The 14453-nt window shown below is 43.4% G+C and overlaps 1 protein-coding gene across 1 annotated transcript in view; it reads left to right on the top strand.

Moving 5' to 3' along the window:
• micu1 (mitochondrial calcium uptake 1) overlaps positions 1-14453 on the top strand; it is a gene marked incomplete at its 3' end in the record, with an annotated part of 58485 nt that overhangs the window by 28744 nt on the left and 15288 nt on the right. The window contains 1 exon segment of the mRNA XM_084191754.1: positions 845-1007. Coding sequence (XP_084047880.1) covers positions 845-1007 — 163 coding nt within the window.

Genomic DNA, 14453 nt, shown 5'->3' with positions numbered 1-14453 from the left:
GCTGTTTCTTCAGACCCGCCAACAGTTCATTCACCTTCTCTCATCTCCGCTGTCCTTGAGAGTTGTCATATTTGTCGGCATGAAGACTCACATAGTGGCGACGAAGGTTATATTCTTTCAGCACTGCAACATGCTCTGAACACACCAAACATACATGTTTCCCATTCAATTCCGTGATTAAATAGGATGACCATTTTTCTTGGAACACTCTGCACTCTGCGTCCACTTTTCTCTTTTTTGACAGAGACATATTGGGGCAATGAGGGTGCCAAAGCACATAATGTTAAAAATAGAACAAAGTAGCTCATTGGCTGCACGTGCTTGACCTACTTGCTCTGCCCCGGTATAAACAGTTTGCTGCTTAACACAATTGCTATTGCGCCATCCAGTGGACGCAATTGGAACAGCAGTTTATTTTATTGAAAAATTGCAGCGCATTTTTATACTTAAAAAAAATCATCTCGCGGGCCGGATTAAACCCGTTTGCGGGCCTGATCCGGCCCGCGGGCTGTACGTTTGACACCTCTGTGCTAGTGAGTAGGCAGCTAATCTTTATATTTAAAGTCCAGCCAACTTGGATCTATTTGCTAGCTAACAAGGTAGAACAGTTGAACTGTTTGAACAGCATGCTAGCCTGTCCACTTTTTCAGATGTTGAAATCAAGTGGCCTACCTTATTTCTCAGGATGAGAATGAGTAGTTTTATGCTTATTGCACATTTATAAAACACTTCTCTCCCTCTTCTCTCCCTCTCCTCTCCCTCTTCTCTCCCTCTCCTCTCCCTCTTCCTCTTCTCTCCCTCTCCTCTCCCTCTTCTTCTCCCTCTTCCTCTCCCCCCTCCCCAGGTGATGGAGTATGAGAATAGGATAAGAGCCTACTCCACTCCGGACAAGATCTTCCGTTACTTCGCCACGCTGAAGATCATCAGTGAGCAGGGAGATGCAGAGGTCTACATGACTCCGCAGGACTTTGTCCGCTCCATCACCCCCAACGAGATACAGCCAGAAAGTAAGTGTAACGTTGAAAGTATCCCACCTTTTCCTCTCCATTCACCTATCCATCTCTGCATCTCTCCATCTCTCCATCTCTCCATCTCATTCATCATCTCATCTCTCTCTATCTGCATCTCTCCACACCTTTTTCTCTCCATTCACCTATCTATCTCTCCATTCATCTCTCCATCTCATTCATCATCTCATCTATCTCTCTATCTGCATCTCTCCATCTCATTCATCTATCTCATCTCTCTCTCTATCTGCATCTCTCCATCTCTCTATCTCCATTCACCTATCCATCTCTCCATCTCATTCATCATCTCATCTCTCTCTCTATCTGCATCTCTCCATCTCATTCATCATCTCCTCTCTCTCTATCTGCATCTCTCCATCTCTCTATCTCCATTCACCTATCCATCTCTCCATCTCATTCATCTATCTCATCTCTCTCTCTATCTGCATCTCTCCATCTCTCCATCTCCATTCATCTCCATTCATCTCTCGATCTCCATTCAGCTCTTTCTATCTCTTAAAGGGATAATCCTCCCCCCAGAAATAAAAATCGTGAAACTCCTGTATAGGGATAGTGCGAGATTCTAGTCAGATTAACTCGTGGATACAATTTGTATGTCTAGGCCTCCCGAGTGGCTCAGCGGTCTAAGGCACTGCATCACAGTGCTGAGGAGCCACTACAGACTCTGGTTCGATCCCAGGCTGCGTCACAGCCGACCGGGAGCCCCATGGGGGCGGCACACAATTGGCCCAGCGTCATCTGGGTTAGGGGAGGGCCAGCCGGGATCTCCTTGGCTCATCGTGCGCTAACGACCCCTTGTTGCGGGCCTGGCGCCTGCAAGCTGACTTCGGTCGTCAGTTGGACGGTGTTTCCTCCAGCACATTGGTGCGGCTGGCTTCCGGGTTAAGCAGTGTGTTAAGAGTGGCAGGTCGTGTTTCGGACCTGCGTGGCTCTCGACCTTCGCCTCTCACGAGTCCGTTGAGTTGCAGCGATGAGACAAGATCGTAGCTACCAATTGGATATCACAAAATTGGGGAGAAAAAGGGGATATATATACATACATACATACATACATACACATATATATATATATATATATATATATATATATATATATATATATATATATATATATATATATATATATATATATATATATATATATATATATATATATACACATACAGTGCCCTCCACTATTATTGGCACCCCTGTTTAAGATGTGGTCAAGGACTTCCAAAAATTCTCCTTTTTTTTTTAAACAACATAGAACCCAAATGCAAAAAAAGAGAAAAATCCAACCTTTTATTTAAGTACATTACTTTGGTGGTAAAAAAAAAAATCACACATTTAGAAAAAAAAAAACTTGAAATCATGTGTCCCACAATTATTGGCTCCCCTAACAATTCCGCTGAAAATGTTAATTGATTTTTTAAAAAATATATTTTTCTGTAGTTGCTAAAGTTGGTCAGGGTATCTAGGAACTTTTAATTAGTAATTCATGACTTCCTGTTTCCCTGGGGTATAAATATGACGTGACACAGAGGCCTAATTCTCTTACCCATTTGTCAACATGGCAAAGACAAGAGAACACACCATTCAAATAAGGCAGATTTGTGTCGACCTTCATAAGTCAGGCAATGGCTACAAGAAAATAGCCACTCGCCTTAACTTGCCCGTATCTACAGTCAGAGGAATCATTAAGAAGTTTAAAACAACTGGAACAGTGACAAACAAGGCTGGAAGAGGTCCCAAGTTTATCTTGCCACAACGCACAGTGAGGAGGATGGTAAGAGAAGTAAAAAAAAGTCCTAAGCTCACTGTCACAGAATTGCATCAAAGAGTGGCATCTTGGGGTCACAAAGTCTCCAAAACAACCATCAGACCCTCTCTACATGCCAACAAGCTGTTTGGGAGGCATGCAAGGAAAAAGCCTTTTCTCACTAACACTCACAAACGTAAACGTCTGGAGTTTGCTAAGCGGCACTGGGACTTCAACTGGGATCGTGTGCTTTGGTCAGATGAGACTAAGATTGAGCTTTTTGGCAACAAACACTCTAAGTGGGTCTGGCGTAAAACAAAAGATGAGTATGCCGAAAAGCTCCTCATGCCCACCGTGAAGTATGGTGGAGGATCTGTGATGCTGTGGGCCTGTTTCTCTTCCAAAGGCCCTGGGAACCTTGTTAGGGTGCATGTCATTATGAACGCTTTGAACTACCAGGACATTTTAAATAAAAACCTGATGGCCTCTGCCAGAAAGCTGAAGATGGGTCGTCATTGGGTCTTTCAGCAGGATAATGATCCAAAACATGTGGCAAAATCTACACAAAAATGGTTCAGCAGTCACAAACTCAAGGTCCTCCCATGACCATCTCAGTCCCCAGACCTCAACTCAATCGAAAACCTGTGGGGCGAGCTAAAGAGGAGAGTGCATAAGAGAGGACCCAGGACACTGGATGATCTAGAAAGATTGTGCAAAGAAGAATGGTCAAAGATCCCTCTCTCTGTGTTCTCCAATCTTGTGAAATGTTATAGGAGGAGATTAAGTGCTGTCTTGTTGGCAAAAGGGGGTTGTACAAAGTATTAACATCAGGGGTGCCAATAATTGTGGGACACATTATTTCAAGTTTTATTTTTTCTAAATGTGTGATTTTTTTTTTTTTTACAACAAAGTAATGTACTTAAATAAAAGGTTGGATTTTTCTATTTTTTTGCATTTGGGTTCTATGTTGTTTAAAAAAAAAAGGAGAATTTTTGGAAGTCCTCGACAACATCTTAAACAGGGGTGCCAATAATTGTGGAGGGCACTGTATATATACATATACATACACATACATATATACACATATATATACATACATACATACATACACACATACACATACACACACACACACACACACAGTACAAGTCAAAAGTTTGGACACACCTACTCATTCAAGGGTTTTTCTTTATTTAAAAAAAAAATGTTCTACATTTTAGTATAATAGTGAAGACATCAAAACTATGAAATAACACATATGGAATCATGTAGTAACCAAAAAAGTGTTAAACAAATCAAAATATATTTTATATTTGAGATTCTTCAAATAGCCACCCTTTGCCAAGAGTGTGCAAAGCTGTCATCAAGGCATTCTCTCAACCAGCTTCATGAGGAAGTCACCTGGAATGCCTTGTTAAAAGTTAATTTGTGGGATTTATTTCCTTCTTAATGCGTTTGAGCCAGTCAGTTGTGTTGCGACAAGGTAGGGGTGGTATACAGAAGATAGCCTTATTTGGTAAACGACCATGTCCATATTATGGCAAGAACAGCTCAAATAAGCAAAGAGAAACGACAGTCCATCATTACTTTAAGACATGAAGGTCAGTCAATGACATGAAGGTCAGTCAATCTGGAAAATGTCAAGAACATTGACAGTTTCTTCAAGTGCAGTCGCAATGGACATTAGACCGTTGGAAATCTGTCCTTTGGTCTGATGAGTCCAAATTTGAGATTTTTTGGTTCAAACCGCCGTGTCATTGTGAGACGCAGAGTAGGTGAACGGACAATCTCTGCATTTGTGGTTCCGACCATGAAGCATGGAGGAGGAGGTGTGATGGTGCTTTGCTGGTGTCACTGTCTGTGATTTATTTAGAATTCAAGGCACACTTAACCAGGATGGCTACCACAGCATTCTGCAGCGATACGCCATCCCGTCTGGTGTGTGCTTGGTGGGACTATCATTTGTTTTTCAACAAGACAATGACCCAACACACCTCTAGGCTGTTTAAGGGCTATTTGACCAAGAGGGGTGATGGAGTGCTGCATCAGATGACCTGGTGTCATGACTGCCCACAAGAATCCAAATAGGTCAGATCAGGTTTGCAAATAATAACTTCAATCAGCAACTTCCAGAGAGTGGAAGGAAAACCAAATATGTAGTTCTGTTCAGGACTACATGACAAGTCACCAGATACCAGACAACTAGGAAGAAGGACAACAATAGAAGACTGTTGGAACCATTTCAGACAATAAGATCCTTACTGCACTGTAATCTCACTTCCTCCTCTCTCCTACTGCACTGTAATCTCCCTTCCTCCTCCCCCTTACTGCACTGTAATCTCCCTTCCTCCTCTCTCCTACTGCACTGTAATCTCCCTTCCTCCTCCCCCCTACTGCACTGTAATCTCCCTTCCTCTTCTCCCCTACTGCACTGTAATCTCCCTTCCTCTTTTTCCCCCCCTACTGCACTGTAATCTCCCCCCCCCTACTGCACTGTAATCTCCCTTCCTCCTCTCCCCTACTGCACTGTAATCTCCCTTCCTCCTCTCCCCTACTGCACTGTAATCACCCTTCCTCCTCTCTCCTACTGCACTGTAATCTCCCTTCCTCCTCTCCCCTACTGCACTGTAATCTCCCTTCCTTCTCTCCCTTACTGCACTGTAATCTCCCTTCCTCCTCTCCCCTACTGCACTGTAATCTCCCTTCCTCCCCTACCCTACTGCACTGTAATCTCCCTTCCTCCTCTTCCCTACTGCACTGTAATCTCCCTTCCTCCTCACCCCTTACTGCAATCTCCCTTCCTCCTCTCATCCTTACTGCACTGTAATCTCCCTTCCTCCTCTCCTCCTTACTGCACTGTAATCTCCCCTCCTCCTCTCCCTTACTGCACTGTAATCTCCCCTCCTCCTCTCCCTTACTGCACTGTAATCTCCCCTCCTCTCATCCTTACTGCACTGTAATCTCCCTTCCTCCCCTCCTCCTTACTGCACTGTAATCTCCCCTCCTCCTTACTGCACTGTAATCTCCCCTCCTCCTCTCTTCCCTTACTGCACTGTAGTGTCATTAGGTCTGGCTGAGAGCCGGCTAGGTGCTGAGAGAGATGACTGGTTGTGGGTTAAACATACTGTAATCTCTCCTTCGCTGCTCTCCCCTTCTCCGCAATCTTTGAGAGCGAGAGAGAGAGAGCGAGAGAGAGAGAGAGAGAGAATCAAATATGGTACTACAATTTGTGTTACTTTCGGTACTTCTGTCAAATGTGTCTCACGTCGTCTACTGATTGAGAGAAGATCAAGTCTGTTTATCAGCACAGCCAATGTCCCCTTATAGTGTGATAGCACCGTGGCTGGTTGATGTCCCCTTATAGCGTGATAGCACCGTGGCTGGTTGATGTCCCCTTATAGCGTGATAGCACCGTGGCTGGTTGATGTCCCCTTATAGCGTGATAGCACCGTGGCTGGTTGATGTCCCCTTATAGCGTGATAGCACCGTGGCTGGTTGATGTCCCCTTATAGCGTGATAGCACCGTGCCTGGTTGATGTCCCCTTATAGCGTGATAGCACCGTGGCTGGTTGATGTCCCCTTATAGCGTGATGGCACCGTGGCTGGTTGATGTCCCCTTATAGCGTGATAGCACCGTGCCTGGTTTATGTCCCCTTATAGTGTGATAGCACCGTGCCTGGTTGATGTCCCATTATAGTGTGATAGCACCGTGCCTGGTTTATGCCTGGTCCACTTGCTCTACCCTGTCTGGAGTCACAACTCATGCTGCACAGAAGTTAACACACTTGAATAATGAAACACGGCATGTAGAAACAATGAAACTGTTAATTACTGCTCGCAAAACAATGTCCATTACAGGCTAGAACACTTTACGATGCAAGAAGATACCGGTATCCTCCAGCTTTGTAGGCCGACTTTGCTACTGCCGGAGCTAACATCAATTCAATACCGTGGTATATTTATTTGTGATACTTCTTTTAACATAACCATAATGCAAAAAACATTGCTGATTTCAAGGCTGTCACCAAAACGTTATAAAATTTAATTTAGTCTCCTCCGCCTCACGTCTGTCCCAGTCAAGAGCAAAAGCCTGAATGAATGACTCATGGGCCTTAGAGACAGCGCACACTTTTAATAAAAGAAGAGATTGCTTCTTCTATACAAATGTTGTTGATCAGTACAATAAAATAAGTCCCAAATGGAAGGAAACAGATTGTCTGTCATCTGTAGCCTCATGAAACCAGCCAAAACAAGCTCAATAACTCAATGCATGGACACACTCCTCTTGAATATGCGTTCACCTGTATTGTTACTAGGCCTGGGCTACATCGTGATTTACTCCGTTTATCAATAGAGATTTACCATTCAAATAAATTATTGCCATTGTTGTAGTTAGATTGGTAAAAAGTAATATTGATTGTATAATTGATTCATTAATGCATATATGTAATGATATTGAACTCAAAAGATCTGTCTGGATCAAGTGCCATTTTGTGACTTTGGCTAATACGCCTTCTTTCTTTTTGCCGTGGTATCGTTTTGGTATCGAGCATCAAGATGGTATCGAGTATCGTTAGACTAAACCTGATATCAGATTCAAAATAACACTAACAGAAGCACACTCTCTTCAGCTCTGTCAACTCTTCAGCTCTGTCACTCAAGGTTCGTGGTCAAATATCACTGACTCAGTGTGTGTGTGTGTGTGAGTCCAAACCACTAATTACCAACCGTCATGTCGTTATGTCACTTTCACTCCTCTCCTCCTTGTCCTCTTCTCCTGCCCCTGTCCCCCATCTCCCCCCCCCCCGCTGTCCCAGCATATTGGGCAGGTTATAGCAGGGGCCACTCCCTTCTCCATGAGGTATATTTAGGTCGCCTAACCCCTCCATTCTGGTCCACAGCCTGTGAAGCTGAATAAATGATAGAACATTACTGAAGAGAGGGAGATGGTGTGAGAGAGAGTTTAGAGAGTGAGCGAAATAAAGACAGAGGTGTCCTCCCAAGAGTTGCTGAAATCAAATTGTATTTGTCACATGCGCCGAAAACTCCTCTCAACTTCAGTTTGCTCCTCAATCCATGCACCTTGGTTGGAGAGAGCGAGGTAGTGATCCCTTTCCTTTGCATACTTTTGACTAGGGCATAAATCAAATCAAAGTGTATTGGTTGCATACACAGTTTAGCAGATGTTCTAGCATGTGTAGCCAAATGCTTGTGTTCCTAGTTCCTAACTGCAGTAGAATGCGTATGTTCCTAGTTCCTAACTGCAGTAGAATGTGTATGTTCCTAGTTCCTAGCTGCAGTAGAATGCGTATGTTCCTAGTTCCTAACTGCAGTAGAATGCGTATGTTCCTAGTTCCTAACCACAGTAGAATGCGTATGTTCCTAGTTCCTAGCTGCAGTAGAATGCGTATGTTCCTAGTTCCTAACTGCAGTAGAATGCGTATGTTCCTAGTTCCTAACTGCAGTAGAATGTGTATGTTCCTAGTTCCTAGATGCAGTAGAATGCGTATGTTCCTAACTGCAGTAGAATGCGTATGTTCCTAGTTCCTAACTGCAGTAGAATGCGTATGTTCCTAGTTCCTAGCTGCAGTAGAATGCGTATGTTCCTAGTTCCTAACTGCAGTAGAATGCGTATGTTCCTAGTTCCTAACTGCAGTAGAATGCGTATGTTCCTAGTTCCTAGCTGCAGTAGAATGCGTATGTTCCTAGTTCCTAACTGCAGTAGAATGCGTATGTTCCTAGTTCCTAGATGCAGTAGAATGCGTATGTTCCTAGTTCCTAACTGCAGTAGAATGCGTATGTTCCTAGTTCCTAACTGCAGTAGAATGCGTATGTTCCTAGTTCCTAGCTGCAGTAGAATGCGTATGTTCCTAGTTCCTAGATGCAGTAGAATGCGTATGTTCCTAACTGCAGTAGAATGCGTATGTTCCTAGTTCCTAGCTGCAGTAGAATGCGTATGTTCCTAGTTCCTAACTGCAGTAGAATGAGTATGTTCCTAGTTCCTAACTGCAGTAGAATGCGTATGTTCCTAGCTGCAGTAGAATGCGTATGTTCCTAGTTCCTAACTGCAGTAGAATGCGTATGTTCCTAGCTGCAGTAGAATGCGTATGTTCCTAGTTCCTAACTGCAGTAGAATGCGTATGTTCCTAGTTCCTAACTGCAGTAGAATGCGTATGTTCCTAGTTCCTAACTGCAGTAGAATGCGTATGTTCCTAGTTCCTAACTGCAGTAGAATGCGTATGTTCCTAGTTCCTAACTGCAGTAGAATGCGTATGTTCCTAGTTCCTAACTGCAGTAGAATGCGTATGTTCCTAGTTCCTAACTGCAGTAGAATGCGTATGTTCCTAGTTCCTAAGTGCAGTAGAATGCGTATGTTCCTAGTTCCTAACTGCAGTAGAATGTGTATGTTCCTAGTTCCTAGCTGCAGTAGAATGCGTATGTTCCTAGTTCCTAACTGTAGCAGAATGCGTATGTTCCTAGTTCCTAACTGCAGTAGAATGTGTATGTTCCTAGTTCCTAACTGCAGTAGAATGTGTATGTTCCTATTCCTAGCTGCAGTAGAATGCGTATGTTCCTAGTTCCTAACTGCAGTAGAATGCGTATGTTCCTAGTTCCTAACTGCAGTAGAATGCGTATGTTCCTAGTTCCTAGCTGCAGTAGAATGCGTATGTTCCTAGTTCCTAACTGCAGTAGAATGCGTATGTTCCTAGTTCCTAACTGCAGTAGAATGCGTATGTTCCTAGTTCCTAACTGCAGTAGAATGCGTATGTTCCTAGTTCCTAGCTGCAGCAGAATGCGTATGTTCCTAGTTGCTAACTGCAGTAGAATGCGTATGTTCCTAACTGCAGTAGAATGCGTATGTTCCTAGTTCCTAGCTGCAGTAGAATGCGTATGTTCCTAGTTCCTAGCTGCAGTAGAATGCGTATGTTCCTAGTTCCTAACTGCAGTAGAATGCGTATGTTCCTAACTGCAGTAGAATGTGTATGTTCCTAGCTGCAGTAGAATGTGTATGTTCCTAGTTCCTAACTGCAGTAGAATGCGTATGTTCCTAGTTCCTAACTGCAGTAGAATGCGTATGTTCCTAGTTCCTAACTGCAGTAGAATGCGTATGTTCCTAGTTCCTAACTGCAGTAGTATGCGTATGTTCATAGTTCCTAACTGCAGTACAATGCGTATGTTCCTAGTTCCTAGCTGCAGTAGAATGCGTATGTTCCTAGTTCCTAACTGCAGTAGAATGCGTATGTTCTTAGTTCCTAGCTGCAGTAGAATGCGTATGTTCCTAGTTCCTAACTGCAGTAGAATGCGTATGTTCCTAGTTCCTAACTGCAGTAGAATGCGTATGTTCCTAGTTCCTAACTGCAGTAGAATGCGTATGTTCCTAGTTCCTAACTGCAGTAGAATGCGTATGTTCCTAACTGCAGTAGAATGCGTATGTTCCTAGTTCCTAACTGCAGTAGAATGCGTATGTTCCTAGTTCCTAAGTGCAGTAGAATGCGTATGTTCCTAGTTCCTAACTGCAGTAGAATGCGTATGTTCCTAGTTCCTAACTGCAGTAGAATGCGTATGTTCCTAGTTCCTAACTGCAGTAGAATGCGTATGTTCCTAGTTCCTAACTGCAGTAGAATGCGTATGTTCCTAACTGCAGTAGAATGCGTATGTTCCTAGTTCCTAACTGTAGCAGAATGCGTATGTTCCTAGTTCCTAACTGCAGTAGAATGCGTATGTTCCTAGTTCCTAGCTGCAGTAGAATGCGTATGTTCCTAGTTCCTAGCTGCAGTAGAATGCGTATGTTCCTAGTTCCTAGCTGCAGTAGAATGCGTATGTTCCTAGCTGCAGTAGAATGCGTATGTTCCTAGTTCCTCACTGCAGTAGAATGCGTATGTTCCTAGTTCCTAACTGCAGTAGAATGCGTATGTTCCTAGTTCCTAACTGCAGTAGAATGCGTATGTTCCTAGTTCCTAACTGCAGTAGAATGCGTATGTTCCTAGTTCCTAGCTGCAGCAGAATGCGTATGTTCCTAGTTGCTAACTGCAGTAGAATGCGTATGTTCCTAACTGCAGTAGAATGCGTATGTTCCTAGCTGCAGTAGAATGCGTATGTTCCTAGTTCCTAACTGCAGTAGAATGCGTATGTTCCTAGCTGCAGTAGAATTGCGTATGTTCCTAGTTCCTAGCTGCAGTAGAATGTGTATGTTCCTAGTTCCTAACCACAGTAGAATGCGTATGTTCCTAGTTCCTAACTGCAGTAGAATGCGTATGTTCCTAGTTCCTATTTGCAGTAGAATGCGTATGTTCCTAGTTCCTAGCTGCAGTAGAATGCGTATGTTCCTAGTTCCTAACCACAGTAGAATGCGTATGTTCCTAGTTCCTATCTGCAGTAGAATGCGTATGTTCCTAGCTGCAGTAGAATGCGTATGTTCCTAGTTCCTAACTGCAGTAGAATGCGTATGTTCCTAGCTGCAGTAGAATGCGTATGTTCCTAGTTCCTAACTGCAGTAGAATGCGTATGTTCCTAGTTCCTAACTGCAGTAGAATGCGTATGTTCCTAGTTCCTAACTGCAGTAGAATGCGTATGTTCCTAGTTCCTAACTGCAGTAGAATGCGTATGTTCCTAGTTCCTAACTGCAGTACAATGCGTATGTTCCTAGTTCCTAACTGCAGTAGAATGCGTATGTTCCTAGTTCCTAACTGCAGTACAATGCGTATGTTCCTAGTGCCTAGCTGCAGTAGAATGCGTATGTTCCTAGCTGCAGTAGAATGCGTATGTTCCTAGTTCCTCACTGCAGTAGAATGCGTATGTTCCTAGTTCCTAACTGCAGTAGAATGCGTATGTTCCTAGTTCCTAACTGCAGTAGAATGCGTATGTTCCTAGTGCCTAGCTGCAGTAGAATGCGTATGTTCCTAGCTGCAGTAGAATGCGTATGTTCCTAGTTCCTAACTGCAGTAGAATGCGTATGTTCCTAGCTGCAGTAGAATTGCGTATGTTCCTAGTTCCTAGCTGCAGTAGAATTGCGTATGTTCCTAGTTCCTAGCTGCAGTAGAATGCGTATGTTCCTAGTTCCTAACTGCAGTAGAATGCGTATGTTCCTAGTTCCTAACCACAGTAGAATGCGTATGTTCCTAGTTCCTAACTGCAGTAGAATGCGTATGTTCCTAGTTCCTATCTGCAGTAGAATGCGTATGTTCCTAGTTCCTAACTGCAGTAGAATGCGTATGTTCCTAGTTCCTAGCTGCAGTAGAATGCGTATGTTCCTAGTTCCTAACCACAGTAGAATGCGTATGTTCCTAGTTCCTATCTGCAGTAGAATGCGTATGTTCCTAGCTGCAGTAGAATGCGTATGTTCCTAGTTCCTAACTGCAGTAGAATGCGTATGTTCCTAGCTGCAGTAGAATTGCGTATGTTCCTAGTTCCTAACCACAGTAGAATGCGTATGTTCCTAGTTCCTAACCACAGTAGAATGCGTATGTTCCTAGTTCCTATCTGCAGTAGAATGCGTATGTTCCTAGTTCCTAACTGCAGTAGAATGCGTATGTTCCTAGTTCCTAGCTGCAGTAGAATACGTATGTTCCTAGTTCCTAACTGCAGTAGAATGCGTATGTTCCTAGCTGCAGTAGAATTGCGTATGTTCCTAGTTCCTAACCACAGTAGAATGCGTATGTTCCTAGTTCCTAACCACAGTAGAATGCGTATGTTCCTAGTTCCTATCTGCAGTAGAATGCGTATGTTCCTAGTTCCTAACTGCAGTAGAATGCGTATGTTCCTAGTTCCTAGCTGCAGTAGAATACGTATGTTCCTAGTTCCTAACTGCAGTAGAATGCGTATGTTCCTAGCTGCAGTAGAATGCGTATGTTCCTAGTTCCTAACTGCAGTACAATGCGTATGTTCCTAGCTGCAGTAGAATGCGTATGTTCCTAGTTCCTAACTGCAGTAGAATGCGTATGTTCCTAGCTGCAGTAGAATTGCGTATGTTCCTAGTTCCTAGCTGCAGTAGAATGCGTATGTTCCTAGTTCCTAACCACAGTAGAATGCGTATGTTCCTAGTTCCTAACCACAGTAGAATGCGTATGTTCCTAGTTCCTAACCACAGTAGAATGCGTATGTTCCTAGTTCCTAACCACAGTAGAATGCGTATGTTCCTAGTTCCTAACCACAGTAGAATGCGTATGTTCCTAGTTCCTATCTGCAGTAGAATGCGTATGTTCCTAGCTGCAGTAGAATGCGTATGTTCCTAGTTCCTAACTGCAGTAGAATGCGTATGTTCCTAGCTGCAGTAGAATTGCGTATGTTCCTAGTTCCTAACCACAGTAGAATGCGTATGTTCCTAGTTCCTAACCACAGTAGAATGCGTATGTTCCTAGTTCGTAACCACAGTAGAATGCGTATGTTCCTAGTTCCTAACCACAGTAGAATGCGTATGTTCCTAGTTCCTATCTGCAGTAGAATGCGTATGTTCCTAGTTCCTATCTGCAGTAGAATGCGTATGTTCCTAGCTGCAGTAGAATGTGTATGTTCCTAGTTCCTAACTGCAGTAGAATGCGTATGTTCCTAGTTCCTAGCTGCAGTAGAATGCGTATGTTCCTAGTTCCTAACTGCAGTAGAATGCGTATGTTCCTAGTTCCTAACTGCAGTAGAATGCGTATGTTCCTAGTTCCTATCTGCAGTAGAATGCGTATGTTCCTAGCTGCAGTAGAATGTGTATGTTCCTAGTTCCTAACTGCAGTAGAATGCGTATGTTCCTAGTTCCTAGCTGCAGTAGAATGCGTATGTTCCTAGTTCCTAACTGCAGTAGAATGCGTATGTTCCTAGTTCCTAACTGCAGTAGAATGCGTATGTTCCTAGTTCCTAACTGCAGCAGAATGCGTATGTTCTTAGTTCCTAGCTGCAGTAGAATGCGTATGTTCCTAGTTCCTAACTGCAGTAGAATGCGTATGTTCCTAGTTCCTAACTGCAGTAGAATACGTATGTTCCTAGTTCCTAGCTGCAGTAGAATGCGTATGTTCCTAGTTCCTAACCGCAGTAGAATGCGTATGTTCCTAGTTCCTAACTGCAGTAGAATGCGTATGTTCCTAGTTCCTAACTGCAGTAGAATGCGTATGTTCCTAGTTCCTAGCTGCAGTAGAATGCGTATGTTCCTAACTGCAGTAGAATGTGTATGTTCCTAGTTCCTAACTGCAGTAGAATGCGTATGTTCCTAGTTCCTAACTGCAGTAGAATGCGTATGTTCCTAGTTCCTAACTGCAGTAGAATGCGTATGTTCCTAGTTCCTAACTGCAGTAGAATGCGTATGTTCCTAGTTCCTAACTGCAGTAGAATGCGTATGTTCCTAGTTCCTAACTGCAGTAGAATGCGTATGTTCCTAGTTCCTAGCTGCAGTAGAATGCGTATGTTCCTAGTTCCTAACTGCAGTAGAATGCGTATGTTCCTAGTTCCTAACTGCAGTAGAATACGTATGTTCCTAGTTCCTAGCTGCAGTAGAATGCGTATGTTCCTAGTTCCTAACCGCAGTAGAATGTGTATGTTCCTATCTGCAGTAGAATGCGTATGTTCCTAGTTCCTAACTGCAGTAGAATGCGTATGTTCCTAGTTCCTAACTGCAGCAGAATGCGTATGTTCCTAGTTCCTAACTGCAGTAGAATACGTATGTTCCTAGTTCCTAGCTGCAGTAGAATGCGTATGTTCCTAGT

Source organism: Coregonus lavaretus, assembly GCF_964263955.1.
Source record: "Coregonus lavaretus genome assembly, contig: HAP1_SCAFFOLD_525, whole genome shotgun sequence".
Lineage (NCBI taxonomy): Eukaryota > Metazoa > Chordata > Actinopteri > Salmoniformes > Salmonidae > Coregonus > Coregonus lavaretus.
This window is presented reverse-complemented; position numbering and strand designations above follow the sequence as displayed.